The sequence below is a fragment of the Spermophilus citellus genome (assembly GCF_964194105.1).
Source record: "Spermophilus citellus genome assembly, chromosome: 2".
Taxonomy (NCBI): Eukaryota; Metazoa; Chordata; class Mammalia; order Rodentia; family Sciuridae; genus Spermophilus; species Spermophilus citellus.
In genome coordinates, this window is record NC_138183.1 from 172,990,408 (window position 1) to 173,015,778 (window position 25,371).

Below are 25,371 nucleotides of genomic sequence, written 5' to 3' on the forward strand. Positions count from 1 at the left end.
TAGGTACATCGCCCCAGTAACAGCATACATGGCAATAGTTGGATAAATAATTTGATCAATGTAGATAGAAAGGATGGTTAGACCAAAAAAGTTGACCTTCCTCATTCTTTTCCATAGTAGACTTTTCATTTAAGACTATCATTTTTCTAAAACATTATTTTGGTACTCTGTAGATCAAAATGTGTTTGTATAGTTTGCATAAATAAGATTTGGTAAATAACCTGATTTTCTGGGAATTGATCCAAGTGAAACCTCTACTCTTTTGAAGTTCATCCCTCAGTGATTCTTAAGGAGAATTTAGCTTTTTTGAAGTCTCACTGAAGTATTTAGTGGCTTGCTCCCCTAATCCAAGGGAGACTTCTGGGCTACATTTAACAGAGAACAGATGGCTCCTTTTTAATGTCCTTTGTGGTCGTTATAATAATACATTCAAAAATAGCTAATCATGTCACATTAGAGTAGCTGAGTACATTTGAAGATATTGAGCACAGTTACTTTATTATTGCATCTATATTTCCATGCCTGTTAAACAGCCTACAATAACCAAGATTTTTCTCTCATTTCTCATAAGAGAAAATATGTCAGAATTTATAGGTTAATGCATAGGCTAATAAGTTTTGTATATTTTAGTGCAGAATGGATATTCAAAACATAAGAAATTATCTCTAGCAAAATAGTTTGTAGATTATTTACAGAATCTGGGAAAAATACAGGACCTTTCTAAGGAATCACTTGAGAAAGTTCAGAAGTTATTACCAAAACTATATAGTTCTACACTGTGTCTTCTACATTTATACATATTAATGTGTCCAGAATTCTAATACATTTCCTCAACATTTCCAATCACAAACCTAAGTTCATTTACCTTAATCACTTCAGAAGAAGAGAGCCAATTTGATCCTTCATTCTTTACCCGGAGATGGCTTAATCTATTATTTATTATAGAGATAAAATCTTAGCATGCTATGTGGTTATATTGTATTGAGACTCAATGTAAAAAAAAATGAATCATTTCATCACAGTATTGTGTATTGTTCACTTGATTAAATAGAGGTAGAATTCTAACTATTCTAGTACTAGAATGGAATTTAGAGATTATAATCTAAATTTCATATTTTAAACTTGGTGAAAGTTAGGCCTAAAGAGGTATGAAAGAAGACTACAGCATTAATGAGGTTCATGGGTCACATGAAACAAATTCCTAGAAGAATGTCTGTGTATAAGATAAAAAGAATAAAAATCTTGTGAGAGCAAATAATAGTTTAAAATAAATGCTAACTTTCCTTGAACACTTAGTCCATTTCTGCTATTGTAGCAAAATAAAACAGAAAAGATCATTTATAAGAACAGAACCCTTATTTCTCCTAGTTCTGGAGCCTGAGAAGTCCAAGATCAAGGTCCCAGCCTCAGTGTCTGCTGAGACCTATTTCACCATTGTCTTCTTCTCATGGTGGCATCCTAACATGGCAGAGGGTAGAAGGAAAAATAGGATGTAAATTACCCCTGCAAGACATTTTATAAGCACACTAATTCCATTCATAATTCCTCATGGCTTATCACCTGCTAAAGGCCCTAACTCAATACCACCATGATGGGGATTAAGTTTCAAAGTAAACTTTGGAGAAGGCACCATTATCAACACCATCTTATGAGCCAAAGACTGTGCCACATATTTCACCTACATGGTTTTACTTAAGCCATTCAGAAATTGTTAGAAGGAGGTCTTATTATTTAGCCCTTAATAGATAAGAAAATGAGACAAGAGTTTAAGAAGCTAGAATAAGCCTATGTAGTTTTCATGGAGGTGAAACTCTAAAGTCAAAACAACATATCATTTTGGTTTTTTTATTCCCAAAGGGAAAAAAAAGAAACTTTGTTCTTTCCATTGCATAAGAAGCATGCTTTGGGAATCAATTCTTTCAAGTTTCTGATTTGTTCCATGTATAATTTGGCCATAATTTTGATTTAAGGAGTAATCCTCTAGGAGAGCTTTCCTTCCTTTTGAACTGTGGTATCATTTATCCCTTCTTCATTCTCCATCACTACTTGTTTACTGAATGGCCTTCACCTTTAATGAGAACTGAACATGTTGATAATTATCTCATCCAAAACCATACTACTTTCCAAACACTTCTACAGGAACAGACAATTTTAGGGTATAAAACTGGTCTTTAGCATATACCCGTACTATGTTTTCTCTTTATATTGTATAAATCTTTCACTTTTTACTAATGTTTATCCACTTGAAATGAATGCTTTTGTAAAGAGGAGTTATAGGCCCTAGAGAAAAGAATAAGTCATTAATATAAACACAATTTATAGAATGAACTCAATGAAAGATAAAATTATCATGAAATACAATTTTCCAGCCTTATTTTAATTGATGGAAGCAGTGGTAATAATGCTTAGTCACTACTAAATTTAAGTGACTGAGAACATCTTTGAATAGTTACTACTTATTGGTTTATTGCTGGGACTGTTGTAAACTACATCCTACCCTCAGTACATGATGAACAGAAATTATACATTATTTATCTCTAAATACACACATGATGTCCAGCAAATGTCAGATTCGAGTAAGCAGGGACTGTTAATATTTATTCTGAGTTCATTGCATACCAAACAACACTATACTAAGTACTTCATTTATTGTAGGCTATTTGTTCTTAAAAACCACCCCTGGAGGTATCATTATCCCCATACAATGTGGAAAAAAGCTGAGTTGGAATTTACACCCCGGTATGTCTGATCCTAGAACTTACTTTTCTTTCTTTTTTTTTTTTTTTTGTGTGTGTGAAGTTTCTTTTTTTTTTTTATTGGTTGTTCAAAACATTACAAAGCTCATGACATATCATCTTCCATACATTTGATTCAAGTGGGTTATGAACTCCCATTTTTTACCCCAAATACAAGTTGCAGAATCACATCGGTTACACATCCACATTTTTACATAATACCATATTAATGACTGTTGTATTTTGCTACCTTTCCTATCCCCTACTATCCCCCCTCCCCTTCCCTCTCATTTTCCCTCTCTACCCCATCTGCTGTTGTTTAATTCTCTCCCTTGTTTTGTTTTTTTTTGTTTTTTTGTTGCCGCCAACCTGCTCAAATTGCTTTTAGAACAGAGGGATATTTTGCCTATTACCTTGTTTGATTAAGCCAAGTCACCTTTGATATATTTTGCATTTTAAACACATGCATGTAAAAAAAAAAGACACATTTCTTAACTTCTATTTCCTCATCCTTAAAATGTGAATAATAATCAAAAGAGAATTAGTATAGAGATTAAATCAGATAATAAATGCCAAGCCTTCAACATATGGCCTGTCACCATGACTTTCAAGAAATGATAACTATTAGGAATGGGACTCCTTCTGTGCATCTTCTTGCCTTGCAACAGATACATGGTCATTGTAGTTGTCCACTCATGATCTCCATCATCTCCCACTAGCCCTTCCTGAAATGTCCTTTGTGCCAAGGGCCCCTCCAAGGTGGCATACCCATTTCAAAAACATTGGCTTTAAACCGATTTCAACTTTGCCTCTTTTTCTTTGGTTTTCCAGTTGCCTTTGAAAACAGGCAGCATTTTCACCCCATATGCCTCAAAACAGGAAGTTCTGTCCCCCTTTTCTGCTTCTGCTGGAAAATGTGGATAGTTTCAAGCTGACAGTGCGGTATAGAGGATGTACTCCAGGGAATGCCATTTCATGACTTTCATAAACACTAACCTTTAATGAGTAGGGGTGGTGTTTTCAGCCTGAGGACTATGTACAGTCTGTAGATGTTTAGAGACTTTGTAAACTCCCTGAAATTGTTAGACAAAATCCCTAGTCATCTCTGTGTTTATGGGAATGAGAGGAGAGCAGAATCCACAGCTTGGTGATGTCCTCAGAAGGCACTGTGATGCATAGAAAGGTTTGAAACCACTGTTCCAGGGGCAGAAAGCTGAAGCCAACTTACAAAGCAGAAAGTTCAGGCCTGCCACAAAAAGCCCTTCTAAAGTTGAAGAATTTCTCTTTTAAGACCAATTTCTCATTCCTTCCCCTGAGTTACCAAACTCTTGCCACTCCACCCTGACCCACTGACGTTTTGTTCCTGGCTGTTCTCCTACCCCAGTGCTGCTTCCTCACTCATGGAACTGGTCTCTGTGCCAACCCATAATAAGTGTCCACCCCAGAGGCTAAGAATAGATGCAGTGTCCTGGTGACTTGAAAATTAAGTAACATCTGAAGGATGAACTCTATAGTGACCACAAAACTCATTCTAATCATTTAACCAAACAGATTATAAACATACAATCAGAATTTCCTTGCTGAGCAAGTGAAAAAAAAAAAAAGCCCTATTAGGTAGAGGAAAAAAGCTAAGCTACTGTTCATAATGGTAAAGGACCAAGAAAAAATATGAAAGCAAATACATTCTTCTGTTTATCCACACTCCACCTTTCAGCATCTCCTTAACCTGACCCCTCACTCCTACAGATCCTGTTCTATCAGACAAGCTACATACACTTCTTTCAAGCAAATATTTTTTTTCTGTTTATTTCTCCTTGATGCATTTTCTTAGATTTGGATATATGTTCTTCACATTTCAGTGTGTGTGACCTTGTGCATGTCAATTCCTTAACCTTTCTGGGTAATCAGTACAATGAAGTTGGGTGAAGGATCTCTAAGTTGCCTTTCAGTCTCCTTTACCTATAGTAGCTGCAGGAACGGATGGCCATTGCAAACAGATCTCATAAGTATTTCTTATTCCCAATTTGCCGGTTATTTCCAAGAATTTCTAGGTACTTTCTATAAGGTATATGTTTTTAATTTACTATGAAAGACAAAAATATCTAGCATTCCCTGGGCAATATAGCTAAATAGAACAAGGGTCAGCTAACATTTCCTGTAAAGGGCCAGATAGTAAACACCTTATGCTTTGTGAGTGATTAAGGTATCTGTCACAACTCTTTCACCTCTGTTGTTGGAGTGTGAGACCAGCCAGGGATAATATGTAAATGGGTGTGAACCTCTGTGCCCCAGTAAAATTTTATTTACCGAAAAAAGGTGGCAGGGGGATTTGGCACATCCTGTCATTGTCTGCTGACCCTTGAAATAGGAGATTGGCAGACCTGGCAACCGGAGGACAGGAGTGTCTTATCCCTTCAGTCCTTCTGTTTGCAGGCTGTTTCCTGGAGGGTTTCCTGATGAATTGTTTTGTTGTCATCATTATTGTTGTTGCCATTGTTGTGGTGTCAGACAAGGAATGTTCAATTATTTTAGCCACCCACAGCTACCTCACTCTCCATGCCACAAGCAAAGAAAGAAGTGAGTAGGCCTGCCAGCTTGGAGGGAAGGCAACAGTTAAGGCAGCTTGTTTCTCAGGCCAGAGATAAGTAAATGGCTTTATCAGCAGACAGCTCAGAAGATGAATAGCCTGGAGGAACAATTGAGCAGTTAGTTCCTTGAGACAGGGAAAGAAGAGGAAAAGAGGGAAAGAAAGAAGAGAGGGGGGAAAAAAAGATTGATTGAACAGCAAACCAGTATGTGAGGTCCACTGTACAGACTTGCCCAGCTGGGTACTTTATCTTGAATTTGTTTTGCAAATTGCAGATGCCTTGCTCTGGAAGCCAAGAAAAAGAAAGGGCAGTCATCCCACGCCAAAATCTCAAAAACCCACATTATTTCATTTTTGTGGGAGGAAAAATCATTAAATATCCAACTTCTAAATAAGTTAAGAGAAATGGACACTTTATCCAGATACCTAGAATGACACAAATATTTTTTAAAATTTTTTAATAGTGAGAGAACAATACCTGCCCTATAACTTTGATTCCTTTGTGAAAGTTACTGTGTCACTCTTCATCCCACAAAACTGCTTTAGCATCGAAATTGACTGAATTCAGTAAGTCCTAATGTTTCAATATACTTCAGTGATACAGTGGATGTTTTTGTTTGCTGCTTTAAGAGACGTGTAACTGCACTTCATTTTACCTTTTGGTGAAATCAGCCCTGATTGATGGATCCCTTGTATTGCCTTACAATGAAAGAAAGAGGTAATCCCAGAATTTTATTAGTTAACATTTTTTAAAAAGATCTCACACATATTGACCATGATTTGCAGAGACATTTTGTGGAATTACGACCCAGTGGCCAGCCTCTGTTTGCTACTGAGATTTACAAGATTTTCTTTATACATACCATTTCTTTAAATATTTATGCTAGAAATGTTCAATTAGATGCCAGCTGGTTAGGCTGGAGGAGTAGGATTTTTTCTTATTTTTAAAATTTCGACTTTTTTCAAAAGTTCTTCAAATTATCTTTGGCGAAATGCAATTACAGGGAAGATAAGAGTTGCCATTATGAATTCAAATGTCCCCTAATTTTCTAGGAGGTTTAAAGATAGTTTGCAACTCATTGGGTTAAAAGTACTTCCTGTGGTGACCCATGAACAAAATGTTAAACCAACGAAGTAACAAACTTGGGAAGGGATGCTTTTGACACATTTACAATACTTTAAAACCCACATGCCAAGTTATAAAATTGTTTGATTGTCTCCAGCTAAAAGGTTTAGTTATCACATAGATGATTTTCCAGATGGTCTACTAATATCTGTAACAGCATTCTGGGAAATAAATTGCCTATCAGTAGTACAGTTACAAAACTTAAAAGTGAGCCTGGCCTGGAGGCACATGCCTGCAATCCCAACTACCCAGGAGGCTGAGGCAGGAGGATCTCAAGTTCAAGGTCAGCCTGGCCAACTTAGGAGACCCTGTCTCAAAAACAAACAAAACAAAAAGAAAAACAAACATCAAAAGCTTAGGCAAGCAGCAGCAGGATTTTCTAGTAGTCACATACTTTGGTGCTGTGGTACATCACTGTCCACAATTCAGAGTATGATAATTTTTTTCTCCTTGGAGGTGAAAGCCTTGTAAGACCAAATTATCTTGATTTCTCTAGTACCTAACAAAATTTCTGGCACATATGTTACAGTCAGTCGATACATGTTTGTTTGTTTATTTGTTTAAGAAATGCATGGAATTCATTGTGTGCAAAGATCCATATTTAGCATTTTCTTCATTCATATGCTATTAATAACAATAGCAAAATGCTGAAGAGCATTTCAAATAATATACCAAGAATTTTTCTGTAATATAAGAAGCTGAATGATTAGGAATGTGATAAAGGGGACTGTTGCTTTTGAATTTGAACTAGACTAGATAGACAGACAGGTTGACAATAGACAAGTTGGTGGATAGGATAGATGGATAGATGGGCAAGTGGATGAATGGTCAGAGAGAGGCTTTGTCTAGTGTCTGTATAGAGTTTGAATCCATAGTTATTTAGAATGTAGTGACTCCATCAAGAATATCCAGGTTCTTTTTAAATGATAGACTAGGATGGAGATTTTTAAAAAATATGTACATGAATTTATTGTGAGATATTCATTACTGATTTGGGATAATTTTTAAATATTTTCAGAGTGAAAGAGCATAAATTAGGTAACTAAAAGCTAATAGTGGTTTGAGACAGAGTAGTGAGATGCTGATGAAAGGCCTACAACCTTAGAGACAGAGGATGCTCAAAATTGGACATTAGAGTAAGTGTAGGACCAACTGTGCAGAACCAGAGAAATGCTTAATTGAGATCTCCAACCCTTATTGGTTGGGATGGCATTTGGAAAAACAAATTCATTCCACAAAAAGGTTCTGACTCTGAAACTCATAAAAAATTTTGTTTGTTTCAGATTCATGAAAAGTCATGTTGGTCTGTTTGCTGCTTTATTCTCAAGGCCTAGAAGAATGCATGATGCATAGTAAATGCTCAACAAACATTAGATGAGTGAATGAATGAATAAAAGTAGAGAGAAGTTAAGAATTCTGAAGACAGGTTGATTATTGGTAGAATACAAATGTGTAATTTCATTGGTCTAGCAGTTATGGGCTGGATGAAAACAAAGATCAAGAAACTTGAACCATGTTTAAGCACTGGCATGCTACCCTATCTTAGTGACTTAAAAACATTGTGAAAGGACTCTAAAAATCTCAAAATACATGCACACTCTCTCACATTCATGTGAATCATTATAAATACATATTAAATGTAAATTAATATTAAATCCCAGGAGAATGGGATCAAAACCTAATTTGTAGGTAAATATTAACTACTGCAATTTTATAGTAAAAACAGGAAAAAAAACACAAAATGGAATAGTCATGTGGCTATTACTTGCTGACACATCAGTATTTAACTTGAGTTTCTCTAGAAAATTGTTTTTTTTTTTTACATAAAAGACTACATTAATGGGAATAGTATAAATTTACCCACAATCACACATATACACTGTCATTTATAGGCTAAAGGTGTGCTCTTTTTACCATGACCTTTACATGCCCTTCCAGAGAAAATGTGTTGGGGGAGAAACAGATGATTTCTGTGATCTCAAGTTCTACATGACTGAGTTTAAGGCAAAGATTGAAGCTGAACATGGAAACCAGAGCCAATGCATTGGAGCATATTTTTCTTTCAAAATATTTTATGTACTAAAGTTTGCACAACATCTTGGCAATGACAGTGAGTCTGCGAAGGAGGTGTTTTGTGTTTCACAGCTAACATAAGGGCAAAAAAATGTGATAGCAGCAAAATATTACTTTAATCATTAATTGAAAGAATGTATATAGAAGAGCACAAGGTAGGGTCCATGGACTAGAAGCCACAATTAAAAATCTACAAAACTCCAAAAAGAGCATATATCTCTTATTCTTTCCTTCATACCAGTGAACCTTCACCTCATCACTAGTTTTAAATTTAGAGAACCCTTGGACTCTAGGGAAAGGAGTCCTAGAATATCTTTTAGGATTGTGAAGGAGTGAAACTAAATTTAGCACAGTCCATCTGTTTAATTAGAGAGAGAAAGACACATAGCTACATTTTCTTGGCACATGTGAAAATCTTTTTAAAATCTTAGAGAAGGGTGGTTTCCTGATCTTTCCAGAAATCATTTTGAAGTTCACCAATTTTGCCATTGAAAACTCTGTCCACCTCTTTTCCTTCTCATGGTTTTATTTTTATTTCTAAATACTTTTTTTAAACTCTAGAAAATAGAAAACTTCCTAGCACATAATTGACATTCAGCAAATTTGTCAAATTCATTGATGGGTGCATGAGAAACTAGACTAGGTATTAGGTGATCTGGGTCTTAACCCGAAGGTACTAGTAGGTTTCATACTACCCAGTGAAAATTATTAGGCATCACTTCTTACTATCACAACTTTGGGTGAATATGTATGTATGGTGTGTGGCATATCTTATCTTGCTACATAATTTGTAAGCTATGGATCTTAACTCTACTTAATTACATAGACTGGAGACATAATACAAATGAAGGAGACAGCTGGCTATAATAAATATGAAGTAGAGGAGACTATGGCCAACTAGAGAGCAGAAGGGCCAACCTGTGTTTAAAACATCTGGGGACTCATCAGATCACATCTGCAGTTCAAATATACCTTATAGTATAAGTATAAGCTCTTTCACAAGGACAATGGTCTCTAAAGCATTCTGTAATATAAAAAAATACAAAAACATGTAAATAAGCAAATTATTGATAATTGATAAGGAGAATTTATTTAAGATCATGTGTTATTAAGTTTTATGTTCCTGACACTCTTCTAAATTTTACCTGATTTATTTTATGTCATTAATGTAATTACCTTCATTTCACAGTACTTGGTAAATGTATATTGGTTGCTGTATGAAAAAATAATTAGATGTTTAAAAAGAGGCCAATATAACAAAGAACATAGTGTTGGAGTCCTGAGCAGTCCTATAACATAGGTAAAAGAAGCTCACCCCCAAAGACAGCCCATTTTTTAACATCTCCGTGTAGGAGAATGAAGGTAATTCCCTGACTCCATCAGTGGCTCATAATCATAACCTGCAACTGAATGGAGAGCTCTCCATTTCTAATAAAGCTGACACAGAACAGCTTTCAGCAGTCTGCAAGACCTGTGTCCTTTGCTTCACAAGGAAAAATCAAACAAAAACAGATTATAGCTCCTTTGTGTTGAGTAACATTAACAGTTATGAACAATTATCATTACTGAGTACTTTCTGTGTGCTAGGCATTGGATTATCAACCCTAATTCTTCCAGGAACCCCAAGGAGTTAGTACCATTACTGTTCTTATTTTACAGTTAAGGAAATGCAAACTTACAGAGGTGAATTAACTTCTACCAGACCACACAACTAATAAATGCCACAACCAAGGAGGCCCAGTCTCCAGAGCTCATGCTTTTGTCCATTGTATGGCTGTTCAAAGAAGTCTGAAAAATCTTTTAAATTTCCCTACCTATGTTTGTCAGCCATTTTTTTTAAAAACATGAAATACTCTTTTCAAAGTCTTGTGTAAAACTCCAAATGATGTCACAGAAAAGAGCAGATTCCTATTCTCGTTGAAATAGAGTGTGGAGGGCCAACCCCTGCCTCATATATATTCCCTCTCAGCTTGATTTCTTCTACCACCAATCTTTACACTTCTCTGACTTGCCTCTTTCTCCCAAACACAGGCTCTGCTTCCCTCTCCTTGGTCTGCATGGACTCAAAAGGCTCTACCCTCAATCCTCCATGTATTTCCCCTTCTACTTGTCCTCCAAGACATTCAATTCAAAGATCTTCCTCCACTACCATTCTGTTAGTGATTCTCAAGTGCTGTCTTCCTGTCCATATTCCTAGTGGTCTGTAGACACACAAAATCTTTTCTAAGGGCCATGGTGGATTTAACACTGAAAGAACTGACTGGTTATGGGGATATAAATGTATTAGAGGCTGACTCCTTCAGAGCCTCAGAAGATGTCCTCCAGAGATGGCTTTGATTATTTTGAACAAACTGGTGAGGAGGATCTCCCCCACCCTGTTCCTGCTGTTTGATTTTTCTTCCCAACACATTCCCTTCCACTCTTAAACGCAAGGGTACTCAGCCCTGAGGAAAGAACAGATTGGTTGGTGCAGGCAAGCCAGGGCATCTGCATTATAACCTGATTCTCAAATGGTTACATCAAAGTCTGGGGATCTTTGTGTTTATATAATCTAAAGTGTGCTTCCATAATTTCTCATCTTTATAAACATAAGTGTATTATCCCTTACTTAGGTGATAAATTCTCAAAGGTCAAAACTATGTTTTCTAGTCTTTTTTACCCAGTAGCTCAATCCTAAACACATCATTGGGAATTCATGAGAATACTTGACGGGGTTTGGCTTTCTGCCCTGTGGGGTCCTGAGCTGTCAGTGCCTATGCACTGGAAAATTATTCAAATTAGAATGGCAATTCACCAATATCCATCTTATTTGATATGCAATGTGAGTTTTTAATCAATATTTTTTTTTTATCTTCTGTAGGTTAGGTGTTCTACTGGATAATGCTCTGAGATTCCTGAGTTATTGATGAGGGAGTGAAATTAACAAGTGTCTTAGAAGTGAAATCTTTCCAGGTTTCAAAGTGTTTGAAAAACAGAAGTTCATAGGCCTTCCTGCCCTCGTGTCATAGAAAGCTGGGCAAGGAAGAATGCCGTCTGTCCAAAATGGTCATTAAATTGTTAAATACGCAACTTGGAACATCATTTTGATCTCTGGGTCAGCAATAATACATGCTAACTCTAGGGAAAAGGACATACTTTTTACTCTATGGTGTTTGTTCCTGAGAAATTGAAAGGCTTGCCATATGTTTTATAGTACTTTTTTTTTTCTTTGAGGTTCTACACTTTCTGGAATGTGGAGGCTGCACCATCAGAGTCACATGGGAGCTGATCCAGGGTCCTGATGTCATTAACCTACCTGCTTTGGTTGTTGTGATATGCAGTTATGTCTACATTTCAAAAGAAATTCTCTGATCTCCAACCCATTAAGCATGGTCAATCTTTAACAGGATGAAAAATGTTTGGAATCTAAGCTTGTGATCTTTGTGCTACATTTTTCTTCTTTTAATTCACGGTAGCTTCCCCCTCCTTTCTCTTCTTTAGGATCAACACTCTGTGGTAGGCCAGAACACAGGCCCAAGTCCAAGTCCCAACCCCTGCTCAAATCCAAACACTGGAAGTGGTTACATGAACTCCCAGCAGTCACTGTTGAATCAGCAATTGATGGGAAAGAAACAGACTCTACAGAGGCAGATCATGGAGCAGAAACAGCAGCTTCTTCTCCAGCAGCAGATGCTGGTTGATGCGGTAAAATTTTTTTTGCTAACTTCTAAGGCACATACTTGTTGGTTCAAGAGAAGGAGGTCATTCTTTTCCATTTCTATTTGTTGCCCTTTTCTCTGTGCCGACTTCCGTAACAGCGACAAGGGTGTCCTGGCTGTAAAGGAGGCTAACTATATATGTTTAAAGCATTGCAGGAAAAAAAAAAAAAAAAACTTGACTTTCCAGCTGCTGGACACTTGGAATGCACAGCACCTTGGCTCACTCGCCCTGCCCGGCACAGGAATGCCTAGAATGACTAACATGGGCATTTGAATCAAGCAAAAGAAACCACTGTTGTTCCCCAGCCCCAAGGGGCAGAAATAGTGAATAGAATTTTAATGAACTCATATCCAAACTGATTTTAGAGATAAATGAGTTTTAAAAGCAGTTTAAAAATTCAACATGAAGTTTCAAAACTAAGATCTGGCTTTTAAAACACAGAATCTCAGAATGGAAGATGATTTTTAAGAAAATTAAAAGTATATTTCCTATTTTTGCCCCATTTATATGACCTTTTAAGAAAGGCAAAGTCGTGTTTCTCAAACACTACCTAAGCATAAATCCAACTTCAATATTTATCTGTTTATCCCTCTGTATCCTCAGATGTAAATATAAAATATCTGATCTGATCCCTTCCTCCCTGTCAAAAACACAGCCCCCATCTATAACAGTTTTCATTCTTTGCCTTCAAACTATTTGACCAAATGAAATAAAAAAGGGACAAAGTTATACATCTCCAGAATAAAAGAATTAAGATAGAAAGAAAACAGAAAAATAAGGGATGGAGATATAACTCAGCAGTAGAGTACTTACTTAGAGTATGTGAGGCCATGAATTCAATCCCTAGCACAGCAAAAAAAGAAAAGAGAAAAAATTGCATCAAATAACTTTATATTCAAGGAGCTTTGTAGTAAGAATCAGAAATGCAGAGTGTTGTAAATACCATAATTATTCAGTAAATATTTATTTAAGTGAAAAAACAACAATAAAGAAGAAAGACCCTTTCTGCTCCCAGAAAAGTGTATAGCCCACTGGGATGTCAAATAAATAGGCCATTGGAATCCAGGGATCAAATCCTATGCTGTAAAAACTACTAGAAATGGTTTCTGAGAGGAAGTTATATCTCCTGAAGGTCTGAAGGTACAGTGAGAGAAGGGAGGAAGACTAGGGAGTTGTGCCAGCCCAAAGAAACAGCATATTCAAAGATCCAGAGACAATAAAGGACAATGCATAATACATTGTATAGAATGTGCACAAGGTAGGGAAGTGATGGCAAGAAAGCCAGAGGACAGAGCTTGATAAACCAGAACTTACATTGTCTGAAAAATAATGGAGAGGATTTTACAGACTTTAAACAAGAAGTACTATATTCAGATTTGCATTATAGCTAAGGTATAGACATAGTAAGAGAAAATGTAATGGAGATAAAGATTAAATTCAGCCTAGGAAAATTGAAGATAATCTCCCAGAGAAGATAAATTTTGACTTTGACTTAGAAAGACTATAGCATTCTGCCAGAGAGAGTAGGTAGGGTCTCCCATGCCACGTGGAGGGTGGAGCAAGGAAGAAAAGGTAGAGCCCGGTTATATATTTGTTGTTAGTTTAAAACTTCATTATGAAAGATGTAATGTATAAAGAAAAGTATAAATAATAATATTACGATCACATAAGTTTTTTAAAAATGATAAATGGAATAAGTTGGAAGTCCAGAACATATCAGAAGAAATAATGAGAAATAAATTTATTTGATGATGAATAAGGAGTAGTAAGAAATAAATTTACAGATGACCTTGAGTCCTACCCTGATGTATAAGGTATAGGAGAGCCACTGCCTGGATCACAAAGTGATTCCATTGGTTTTTTCCTATAAATTCTAGTTTTGAAAACTTCGGTCTTCCCATCTGTTTTCTTCCCTTCCTCCTTTTCTTTTATCCTTATAAACTAAAGAGCTTAGAAACAAAAAGCAGGAGAGAAAAGAAAATATTCCATCTAAAATTGAGTTCATTGCAACACAGGTATTTGTATTATTATTATTATTATTTATTTTTATTATTCCCATCAGTACTACTAATCTGATGACATGCAGTGGTTGGATTTCTGGATTTTCATCTCTGACTCAAAGACAAGAAAGTGTGGCATACACATTCCATGAAGATCTAGTCTGTAGATCGGAGCCAACTTTATCTTCTATCAGACGCAGAGTTTCTGATTTGATATCAAGCTCCTTGATCCATTTTGAGTTAACTTTTGTGCATGGCGAGAGAAAGGGATTCAGTTTCATTTTGTTGCATATGGATTTCCAGTTTTCCCAACACCATTTGTTGAAGATGCTATCCTTCCTCCATTGCATGCTTATAGCCCCTTTATCAAATATAAGATAGTTGTAACTTTGTGGGTTAGTCTCTGTGTCCTCTATTTTATAAATTCCTTAATAGGACACCCATAGCACAAGAGTTAACAACTAGAATCAACAAATGGGACTTAATTAAACTTAAAAGTTTTTTTTCAGCAAAAGAAACAATAAGAGAGGTAAATAGGGAGCCTACATCCTGGGAACTAATTTTTACGCCTCACACTTCAGATAGAGCCCTAATATCCAGAGTATACAAAGAACTCAAAAAACTAGACAATAAGATAACAAATAACCCAATCAACAAATGGGCCAAGGACCTGAACAGACACTTCTCAGAGGAGGATATACAATCAATCAACAAGTACATGAAAAAATGCTCTCCATCTCTAGCAGTCAGAGAAATGCAAATCAAAACCACCCTAAGATACCATCTCACTCCAGTAAGATTGGCAGCCACTATGAATTCAAACAACAACAAGTGCTGGCGAGGATGTGGAGAAAAGGGTACACTTATACATTGCTGGTGGGACTGCAAATTGGTGCGGCCAATTTGGAAAGCAGTTTGGAGATTCATGGGAAAGCTGGGAATGGAACCACCATTTGACCCTGCTATTGCCCTTCTCGGACTATTCCCTGAAGACCTTAAAAGAGCATGCTACAGGGACACTGCCACATCGATGTTCATAGCAGCACAATTCACAATAGCTAGACTGTGGAACCAACCCAGATGCCCTTCAATAGACGAATGGATAAAAAAAATGTGGCATCTATACACAATGGAGTACTATGCAGCAATAAAAAATGACAAAATCATAGAATTTTCAGGGAAATGGATGGCATTAGAGCAGATTATGCTTAGTGAAGCTAGCCAAACCCTAAAAAACAGATACCAAATGTCTTCTTTGATATAATGAGAGCAAGTATGAACAGAGCAGGGAGGAAGAGTAGGAAGAAAAGAGTAACATTAAACAGAGACTTGAGATGGGAGGGAAAGGGAGAGAAAAGGGAAATTGCATGGAAATGAAGGGAGACACTCATTGCTAAACAAAATTACATATAAGAGGTTGTGAGGGGAATGGGAAAATAAACAAAGAGAGAAATGAATTACAGTAGATGGGGTAGAGAGAGAAGATGGGAGGGGAGGGGAGGGGGGATAGTAGGGGATAGGAAAGGTAGCAGAATACAACAATTACTAATAGGGCATTATGTAAAATTGTGGATGTGTAACTGACGTGATTCTGCAATCTGTATTTGGGGTAAAATTGGGAGTTCATAACCCATGTCAATCTAATGTATGAAATATGATATGTCAAGAGCTTTGTAATGTTGTGAACAACCAATAAAAAAAAATGTAAAAAAAAAAAAAAAAAAAAAAAAAAAAAAAAAGATCTAGTCTGGCCCTGGCCTCTCACCAAGCCCCCGTTGAGTCACACTGGGACAGGTGCAAAGGGCAGTGGCATAAGCTGTGGGAGATGCATGAGAATGAGGCTGCACCTTTTGTGATTTTTATAAACCATTCACTTTCCCTTTGTTTGAACACCATTGAGGGTGCCTATGCTTTTTAGCATATCCAGGAAGAAACAGTCTTTGATACCACTTTACATTAGCATATGCTTTGTAGTCCTTTGCAGTCAGTTGGCAAGACCAGATAGACACCTAAATTGAGACATTTTCTCATGAAAGTCTGTTACTCTCTGTTCTCCCACCAATGAAGCACAAAGAAATGAGCAATTCCTGTTGCAATGAACATCATCATTACTGACACGTATTGTACACCTACTGTGTGCCAGATACCATGCTGAGTTTTTACAGAATTAAAGGATTATCCTTAAAATAGGAGTATGAGGAAGGTCCTATAATTATACAGATCTCACCTTTTTACAGATGAGGAGACTAAAGCAAGACAGATATGTACATGTATGAATGATTTATATCTTAGGGTTTTGGATAAAAGAAAGTGGCTTGTCCTGAAAAATTAACTGATAAACTAAATTTCATATTACACGGTAGTAACTTCAGGGATGGCCTGTGAGTTTACATTTGCGTAGGATGGGAATGTCATTCTCTTGTAAAATGTAGCTATCTCCATTCAGCATTAGAATCTAGGCTTCATTACCCTTCTGCCCAAAGCAAAGGCATGGCAATTCTAGGTAATATCTGTGCACAAGGCCATTAGGTCTACCTTATTTGTGGGAAGGTGGTTTAAGGAACTCAAGTTTCAGAGAGGTGTATGTTAACCCTTTGAACAACAACAATTGAGCCCTGGGAGTAAAAGAAAGATTTTGGGGAACACATCAAAAATAAAACTAAATCCAGGTTGAAACCTAGTCTACTGTGGAAAATCAAGGGCCTAATTCCCTCTCTCTCTCACACACACACAAATGCACACACGTATGCACGTATGTCCTCTCATCCTTAGTAGAAACACCTAAGTCTGTAAGAAAGATGTTTTTTGGAAAGGAGAAAAATTCAGAAAGTCCTATGCTTGGCTTAAAATTCAAAACTGTCAGTTTACACAATAGTTTACAACAGGGATCCTTGCACATTGCCACATTTGGGTTCGTAGAACATCTCAAGCTGTTTTTTTTAAAAAACATTTAGGTTTTGGGCAAAACCAGAAAAGAGTTTCACCAACCACTTTTCCCCTTAATTTGTAAACCCGTGCTTAAATAAAATGTAATCCATATGTTTCTGATTCATTTACACTTAGCTCATCAGATTTGTGTTTTATATGAGTTACTTGATGTCCAAAAAATACTGTCTTTCAAGTTTCCTTCTTAGAAACAAGAAATGATTTGTTGTTGTCTTAAGGCCCTTTCCCTCACTTTATAGTAGATGTTTTCTACTCAGAAGGTTTGGGATTTGATGGGAAACTGAGAAGCCCATGGTTGAAGTGAGTTCTAATTAGGCAGAGCACATTTGGCTTCCAGTTAATTGACTCATCTATTACAAGGGTTGTTTTTTTTTTTCCTATTTATTAACTTTTCTGTAATTGTAGTGTTCTGTTCTACCTATGCCAATTATTTTTATCTTTGAACATAGAGGTTGCTTTGGAGTATATACAAAATCTGTGAAGCAATTCCAAAAGTTTCCTGATCCACGCTAAGAAAGAAAAAAAGCAGCCCTTGAGTTCCAGAACTGAAACGACATTCAGAGCCAAGTTATTTTGTTCTCTGTTGAACATAAACAAGCTTACAAAATATCAACCTCAGACAGTTACTCTGATACCATGATAAAGTGAGACAAAATAAGGCTACTTCATAATTTTGTCCAAAAACAAACACAAACAAGGTCATTGTGTGACCCACAAAATGCCACACATCTGCCTCCTTTGCTAAATAGATAAATACTTCTTTACTCAGTCATACAGTCAATGTCATTTTCTGACAGCTTTCAATCTAGAAAAAAAAAATTTCCTCTTACTTAGACCCTCCCTAAATCACCCAAAGTCCAAATCGTGTGGTGGGCTCTTTCCAACATGCGCTCCTACTGAGACACCCCTATGGTTCTCCAGGATATATGTTCTCCCTTGCTGGAATGAGGTAACAAACCCAATAGGTTTATTCCTGGTTGTCTTTGACTGAAGGCACTGACAATCTAAAAAAGTCAAGTAATATTTATATCTCTTTACCTCTTATGTTAGTCAGCTTTGACAAAGCTGTCACCAAATACCTGTTGAGAACACTTAAAGGAGATTCCAGAGGTTTAGTTGATAGTCGGCTGAGTCCATTGCTCTAGGGCCAAGGTGAGGCAGAACTTTTTTGCAGGAGGGTGTGGCAAAGTAGTGCTTCTCACTTCAAGGCAGCCAGGAAATGGAGGGGGTGCAGCTACAGGGAAAGTGAACCCTTCTAGGACACCTCCCTAGTGACCCATCTCACCTAGTGACCCACCTACACCCATGACCCAATTGCCTACAGTTACCACTGGGTCAGTCCTTTCAAACTAGGATGGATTGATTAGGTTAGAGCTCCCATTGCCATTTTACCACCCAATATTGGTGCATTAACAAAGGAGCTTTGGGGGGACACCTCAATGCAAACCATAACATGTCCCAAACTCACCTATTCTGAAGATCTATAAGTGGCTGGTTCCAGAAGAAAGAATAGAAGGGAGTTTGACAAAATTCTATGCTATTAGAATGGGGCACTGATAACCAGAATATCAAGGAATTCTTGTATTTTTATATGGTAGGAAAAAGTCTCAAGTTTTGGACTCAGGATTTGGTCTCTCTTGTATACTATGTGACTATTAGCAAGTTACTTAGTCTAACAAAGCTTCCATTTTCTTTCTCTTTTTTTTTTTTTAGCGAGAGTAATCATACTTACCTTGGAAGATTAATTATGAGGGGTCAAAAGAGGGCATATAGTGCCTAATATTTCTTCCTCTTTTGGGTTACCAGATTTGACAAATAAAAATACAGAATTCCATGGTGTTCAGTATTTTATCTGACAATGCTACTCTTAGGTTTTCCAAACTTGTGGCACCTGAGTCATACATAGATATAAAAACATATCAGGCATGCTACGACATAAAACTAGAAATGTTGTCTCAAAACTCACTGAACTTTAGTTATTATTGAAAACTAATTGCAAAATAAAGGAAATGAGAGTAGTTATTACACCCAAAACACATGTTGTATGTTATGGAGAAAAAATGACATTTCCATGCAGAAAGTTTATTGAAATTGAAAAGATTTGTCTCTGAATTAGCACTACTAAATAAGGCCATACTTTATAACTTTTGACTACCAAATTTTTCCTGTATTCTTACCTTTTTCAATAGTACATAGATTTCATAAGTGAAAAAGTAATGATACAAATTAACATGTTTTCTTTTTGTGTTTTCAAGGAGAAAATGGCTCCACAAGATCAGATAAACCGACATTTGACAAGGCCACCCCCAGATTACAAAGACCAAAGAAGAAATGTTGGCAATCTGCAACCAGCTGCTCAGTATTCTGGTAAGTATTTTTTAAAAATAGTAAAAATCATAACTGTGAAAAGAAGAAAACTGTTCAGTTTTGTTGCGACGAACAAAGGTGCAACTTACGCACTCGAGAGGGAGAAATAAAAAATGTCCACATGCTTCTGCCCTTTTCAATGCTTTATTCACTCAAATCACTCAATACAATTCCACTCTATAGGTACTTTTCAAAAAAAAATTTTTAGTCATAGTTGGACATAATACCTTTATTTTATTTGTTTATTTTTATGTGGTGCTGAGGATTGAACCCAGCTCGTCACATATGCTAGGTGAGCGCTCTACCACTGAGCCACAGCCCCAGACCCTCTATAGGTTCTTAATCAAGAAAATGACTATCCTTAATGCTGGGCACTGCAATAGACATAATCAATTCAAAGAAAACAATTCTAAGTTAACTCTAAGCACTGCAAATATCCTTAATTATGACAGACCTATTACAGACATTCCCTCTGCATGCTAAGCTCAAGTGCCAGATCTAAAGCCTCAAGTCTTAGACCTTAAGTCCAGCAGATGCACACTCAGACCATAGTGATCAGGTCAGGAAGCGATGAAGACTTGCCGACTGAGGAGAGGGTCCTCAGAAGAAGTTGCTGTTCTCACCAAGGTCAAGATGTGGCTGTAGAGTTTGAGAGTGATAAGGATGATGCAGAGGACCAGGCAAATGATGAGAAGAGTTGGGATGTTAGTCTAAGTCCTCATCAGGCTCTCTGGCATGTGGGCATCAGTGTCAGCTGGTTGATTCATTTGCTCCATCATTTATGCTAAATGTTGAGGTTACTACTCGTCCTTTCAATCCCTATCAGCTGTTGCCAAGTCTCTCAGTGATGTCTTTCATTCTGGGGTCAGGACATCTGGTCTGCTGGTTTCCACCCTGATCTCTCGCCTCTGCCTTTATCAGGGTGAAGGCAAATGACAATGACTTAACTCTGAGTTTTATCAGGGTTGTGGAAAATACTTATTTTATCAAGCTATGCCCGAAGACAGTATTGGAGGGCTTCATAGGCTTGGCTAGTGGAGACTACAGTTTTATTTTAAAATGTAGTTACTTAGGCGAAGGCCTTCTTAGTTTAGGCCTTCTTTACAAGTTTTCACTATCTCCTCCTTTCCCTGCTATCTATAAGAGAAAGCCACCCTATTTTAGTGCTCTTTCTATAATGTGTAAACTCTGAACTAAGGAGTGACTCAAGGTGATGTTTCTCCTCAAAGCTGTCTTATTCTTTTTACATAATATGTTCAATGATTATTTATCTTAAATTGCTCTTGCATCTAAAATCAGTTTCAGAGGCGGTAAGGTCTTGCAAATTGCTTATAAAGAAGGAGATAATATCCCCCATATGAGTGGATCTAATTCTCTTCTCTTTCTTAGGTGGCTCATCGACGATGAGTTTGAACTCTAACCAGGCTTTGACAAACCCAGTTTCGACACACACAATTTTAACTCCCAATTCCAGCCTCATGTCTACTGCTCATGGAACAAGAATGCCATCATTATCCACAGCAGTTCAGAACATTGGGATGTATGGAAATCTGCCTTGTAATCAGCCTGGCACATATAGTGTCCCTTCAGGAATGAATCAAATGACCCAACAGAGAAATCCAAATCAACTTATAGCCAATCAAAACAACCCTCTGATGTCACGGTCATCTACCTTAGGGCCAAATAACAATAGCAATGTGGCCACTTTTGGAGCTGGATCTGTTAGCAATTCACAACAACTGAGACCAAATTTAACCCACAATATGGCAAGCATGCCAACCCAGAGAACATCCAATGTAATGATCACATCCAACACAACAGCACCAAACTGGGCCTCTCAAGAAGCAACAACCAAACAGCAGGAAGCTCTGAAGTCCACAGGAGTCCGCTTCCCTACAGGAACGCCTGCCGCCTATACTCCAAACCAGTCACTGCAGCAGGCAGTGGGCAGCCAGCAATTCTCCCAGAGGGCAGTGGCTCCTCCTAACCAGTTAACACCAGCTGTGCAAATGAGACCCATGAACCCAATGAACCAAGCATTAAATGGACAAACCATGGGTCCACTCAGGGGTCTGAATCTCAGACCCAATCAGCTAAGCACACAGATTTTGTCTAATTTGAACCAGTCAGGGACAGGGTTGAATCAGTCAAGGACAGGTATAAACCAGCCACCATCCCTGACACCCAACACTTTTCCTTCATCCAACCAAAGTTCCAGGGCTTTTCAAGGAACTGACCATGGCAGTGACTTAGCTTTTGACTTCCTCGGCCCACAGACTGATAACATGGGTCCTGCCCTCAACAGTGATGCTGATTTCATTGATTCGTTATTGAAGACAGAGCCTGGCAATGATGACTGGATGAAAGACATCAATCTTGATGAAATCTTGGGGAACAACTCCTGAAGGAGAAAGGGCAGACAGTTCACAAACTCGAAGCACTAATGGCAGAATTTTACAAGGACGCTGTAAAGGCCAAACTTTTGACGTCCACATGGATTACATGAAGATACTGTGGCTTAAAAACAGAGACTAGCTGTAGTGAACATATTGGTCCAAATTCTTTTTTAAAATCTGAAACCTGAAAGTAAAACATTGGGATCTCTTTTCCCCATCCGAACTCCAGGACATATTTTCCAATTTATCCAAACAGAACTGTGATATTAATGTGTAATTAATTGTGTAAAATAGACCTCCCAAGCTCTTTTTCTCCCTGAAAGAAAAGTAATAGAATTTGTAGCTTGTTTCAACCCTGTGTCACGGGGAGGTACTAGTTCCAAGCAACAAGCAGCAGATTCCTTAATTTACTCTCATAGATATGTGTGGTTTAATTTTCCACTGTCTTTTCATTTAATTTTCCTAAAGCTTGCAGGATAGATTGAAATGTTATAGATTTGTTTGGAGTAACTGAACGGTGTTCTAGGTGAGGGAAAGCCAGAATCTAGAAAACATCCAGCTGATGATAGAATTTCTTCCCTAGATTTGGTCCTCATTTTTGCAATTGTCCCACATATTCTATAATTCAGTGGGATGTTGTATCTAGTAATGAAATAAGAATGAAGGGCTGCATAACTCGATGTTGGTTTCCACAACCATCTGAATCCATTCCCTACCAAGTTTTAGATGCAAATAAGACTTGTCCTAATCATACTGAAATACTGGTGCACACCTGTCTGTATCAGATTTCATTTTTTAAAAAACCGACACTGGACCTTGCCATAAGGAGATTTATTTGGCCAGAAGTAGCCTGAGGTATTATTTATTATGATTGATTCTCACTGGTTTGTTCCCGAGGTGAGTGAAATTGAGCCTGTCTTCCATACTAATTTTGATGACTAGAGAATGGTTTGTAAGAAAAGGAAGTTGGAAATAAAAACTAAGATAAGAAAGTATTGAGTTTTAATTGGAGGTAAAAGAAACAGAAGTAGCAGGTAGGAGTGGGTACAAATCTACTTCATAGAGTTTAGAGGAAAGCATAATTGGAAGAGAAAACATTATTTTAATTGGGGTGAATAGCTAAATAAGATGTAGTATGTTAGTTGTGGCCTATTCATTCTTCTGTCCCTGATGTGATAATTCCTTGCCACATGCTATGGGCCCTTCATATCTAAGTTTTATCCCACAGGGCTGAGTACTATATCAAACAAAGTTTTTATTGAGTAATTTGATCTCAGTACCCATATACAGATGAGCTAAAAGTGGGTAAGATGTGCAGATTTGGGAAGGATGCAAAATATACTAATTACAGAGGAGCAAAGGTTATTGTCAGCATTTTAGTTATACATTCATATTTAAGTATCAAATGTACTTTAATTGAAGTCATTTAAAAACCAAGTCTTTAAATATCTGTTCAAAAAAGAAGACACTTTTTTAAATTGAGTCCTGACATATTGCCCAGGCTGGCCTTGAACTTACGATCCTCCTGCCTCATTCTCCCAAGTAGCTGGGATTATGGATGTGCACCACCATGGCATTGAAAGAACACATTTTGAAAGTTCTGCAAAGCCCTCTCCCAGTCTTTAAAAACGTCTAGAGGCACCCTCCTTCCTTTATAGAATACCAACATCACTGGCTCAGATTTTCTGTGCTAATTTGTAAATATAAATAAATGATTTGTTTTGTAAACTTTTGTAAAGAATATTTTGGTAGAAATACTTAAAACATATACTTTGGGTTATATTTATACATATGTGAAATAAATATACTATCAAAAGGTTATATTTTATACAAAAAGTAAATTGTTACCTTTTGTATGCTAATATGCAAAGTTTTGTACAATAATATGGTTTATTTTTAGCTCTACACTTAAACCATAGGTGGTCAAGTGGGAACCTTTGAAAATTATCAAGAGGCTTGTTAGACAAACTTATATTCTGAAACCTTAATAAGAAAGCATTCCAGGTTTCAATTCTTTCCTTTTTTTCTGCTCTCAAATTCTTTATTAAACCCATAGTTCTTGCGTCTTATTTTATTACTCTACTGTGCACATTGTATTCGTCCTTGTTGCATGTGGTCTACTGTGTGTTTTCTCATTTTATAAAACAGTGTTTCTCCATGCAAAAAGAAAGGAAAAATAATGTACATATGAATGCTTTTATTTCATTGCTCCTCCATGTTTCTGTATATATCTGCCAGCACTTCCCAGTTACACTCTGTGATTCAGTTTATTTTTACCCTAACATAAATAGTATGTTTTGTAGTAGCTATCAAATTTAAGAGATAAAGCAATCAGAATGTTTGGATTTTCTTCTATCTTAATGTGAATTTCATAATTAATGTCTATTTATTCAGCTATTCATTAAAATACAGGATTCTTTGGAACAAATGGTGTAATCTATAGTTTCTGTTTGTTGGCAGCCTATTACCAAAGATGACGCAATTTTCCTGAAAGCTGAGATAATGACAATTTGATAGACATATTTAGTGAGAACCTTAGGATTTACAACTTAAGAGCTGTTGGAATACAATCTTCCATTTGTAGAAATACCAGACTACTTAATTGTTGGCATTGTTTATCATTTTGATATATTATACAAGCAGTAGAAGTAATTTTTCATCCTTTTTTCAAGTTCAAAGACTAGAAAGCAATTTAAGCAAATAATTCATTCTTGGTTTTGTGTTAAGCCCTGAAGATAAATAACTCCGCTCTAAGTGAATGCACTAATATTACCTGCATTACTGTAACTTAACCCATAACTGTAAAGATTTCTACTTGTAAAGTAAATACTTGTATTGTATGTAATTCCATGTGTAAAAAAAATAGTTTTAAAAAATTCAGAGGTGGTTTTCTTGTATGAAGTCATACTTTCCATTCACCAATGATATTGTTACTACATCCCAGAAAATTCTGAGAACTATTAATAGTAATGGATACTTACAGTCAAATTTATTCTGTAGGAAGCTTTTAGTACTAGCTAAATGCTGAGTCATGTCATTTTAATGTTCTTTAATTCACTTAGAAAGTTTGTATTAAAATTTTATCTGCACAGCACCTATTAATTACTGCCTAATTCTCAGGCATTGTGGGGATTTGTCTGACTTGCTTTGTGGCATTTGGTCAGACTGGGCTGAGGGAACACAGGGCCCCCAAACCACAGCCTGCCTGAGCACCTTTACTCAGCCCTTCTTTTTTTTTTTTTTTTTTAAAGAGAGAGTGAGAGAGGAGAGAGAGACAATTTTTAATATTTATTTTTTAGTTCTCGGCGGACACAACATCTTTGTTGGTATGTGGTGCTGAGGATCGAACCCGGGCCGCACGCATGCCAGGCGAGCGCGCTACCGCTTCAGCCACATCCCCAGCCCTACTCAGCCCTTCTTGAGAAGCAAGGAGGCTGAGAGA

At 36.9% G+C, this 25,371-nt stretch overlaps 1 protein-coding gene across 1 annotated transcript in view; it reads left to right on the plus strand.

Annotated features, from left to right (window-relative positions):
- Window positions 1-25,105, plus strand: part of MAML2 (mastermind like transcriptional coactivator 2) — a 329,063-nt gene extending 303,958 nt beyond the window's left edge. Inside the window, exons 3-5 of the mRNA XM_081267902.1 lie at window positions 12,002-12,205; window positions 19,422-19,533; window positions 20,923-25,105. Of these exons, the coding sequence (XP_081124028.1) occupies window positions 12,002-12,205; window positions 19,422-19,533; window positions 20,923-21,938 (1,332 nt within the window). The 3' untranslated portion in view covers window positions 21,939-25,105. The remainder of the gene's footprint in view (window positions 1-12,001; window positions 12,206-19,421; window positions 19,534-20,922) is intronic.
- The last annotated feature ends 266 nt before the right edge of the window (window positions 25,106-25,371 follow it).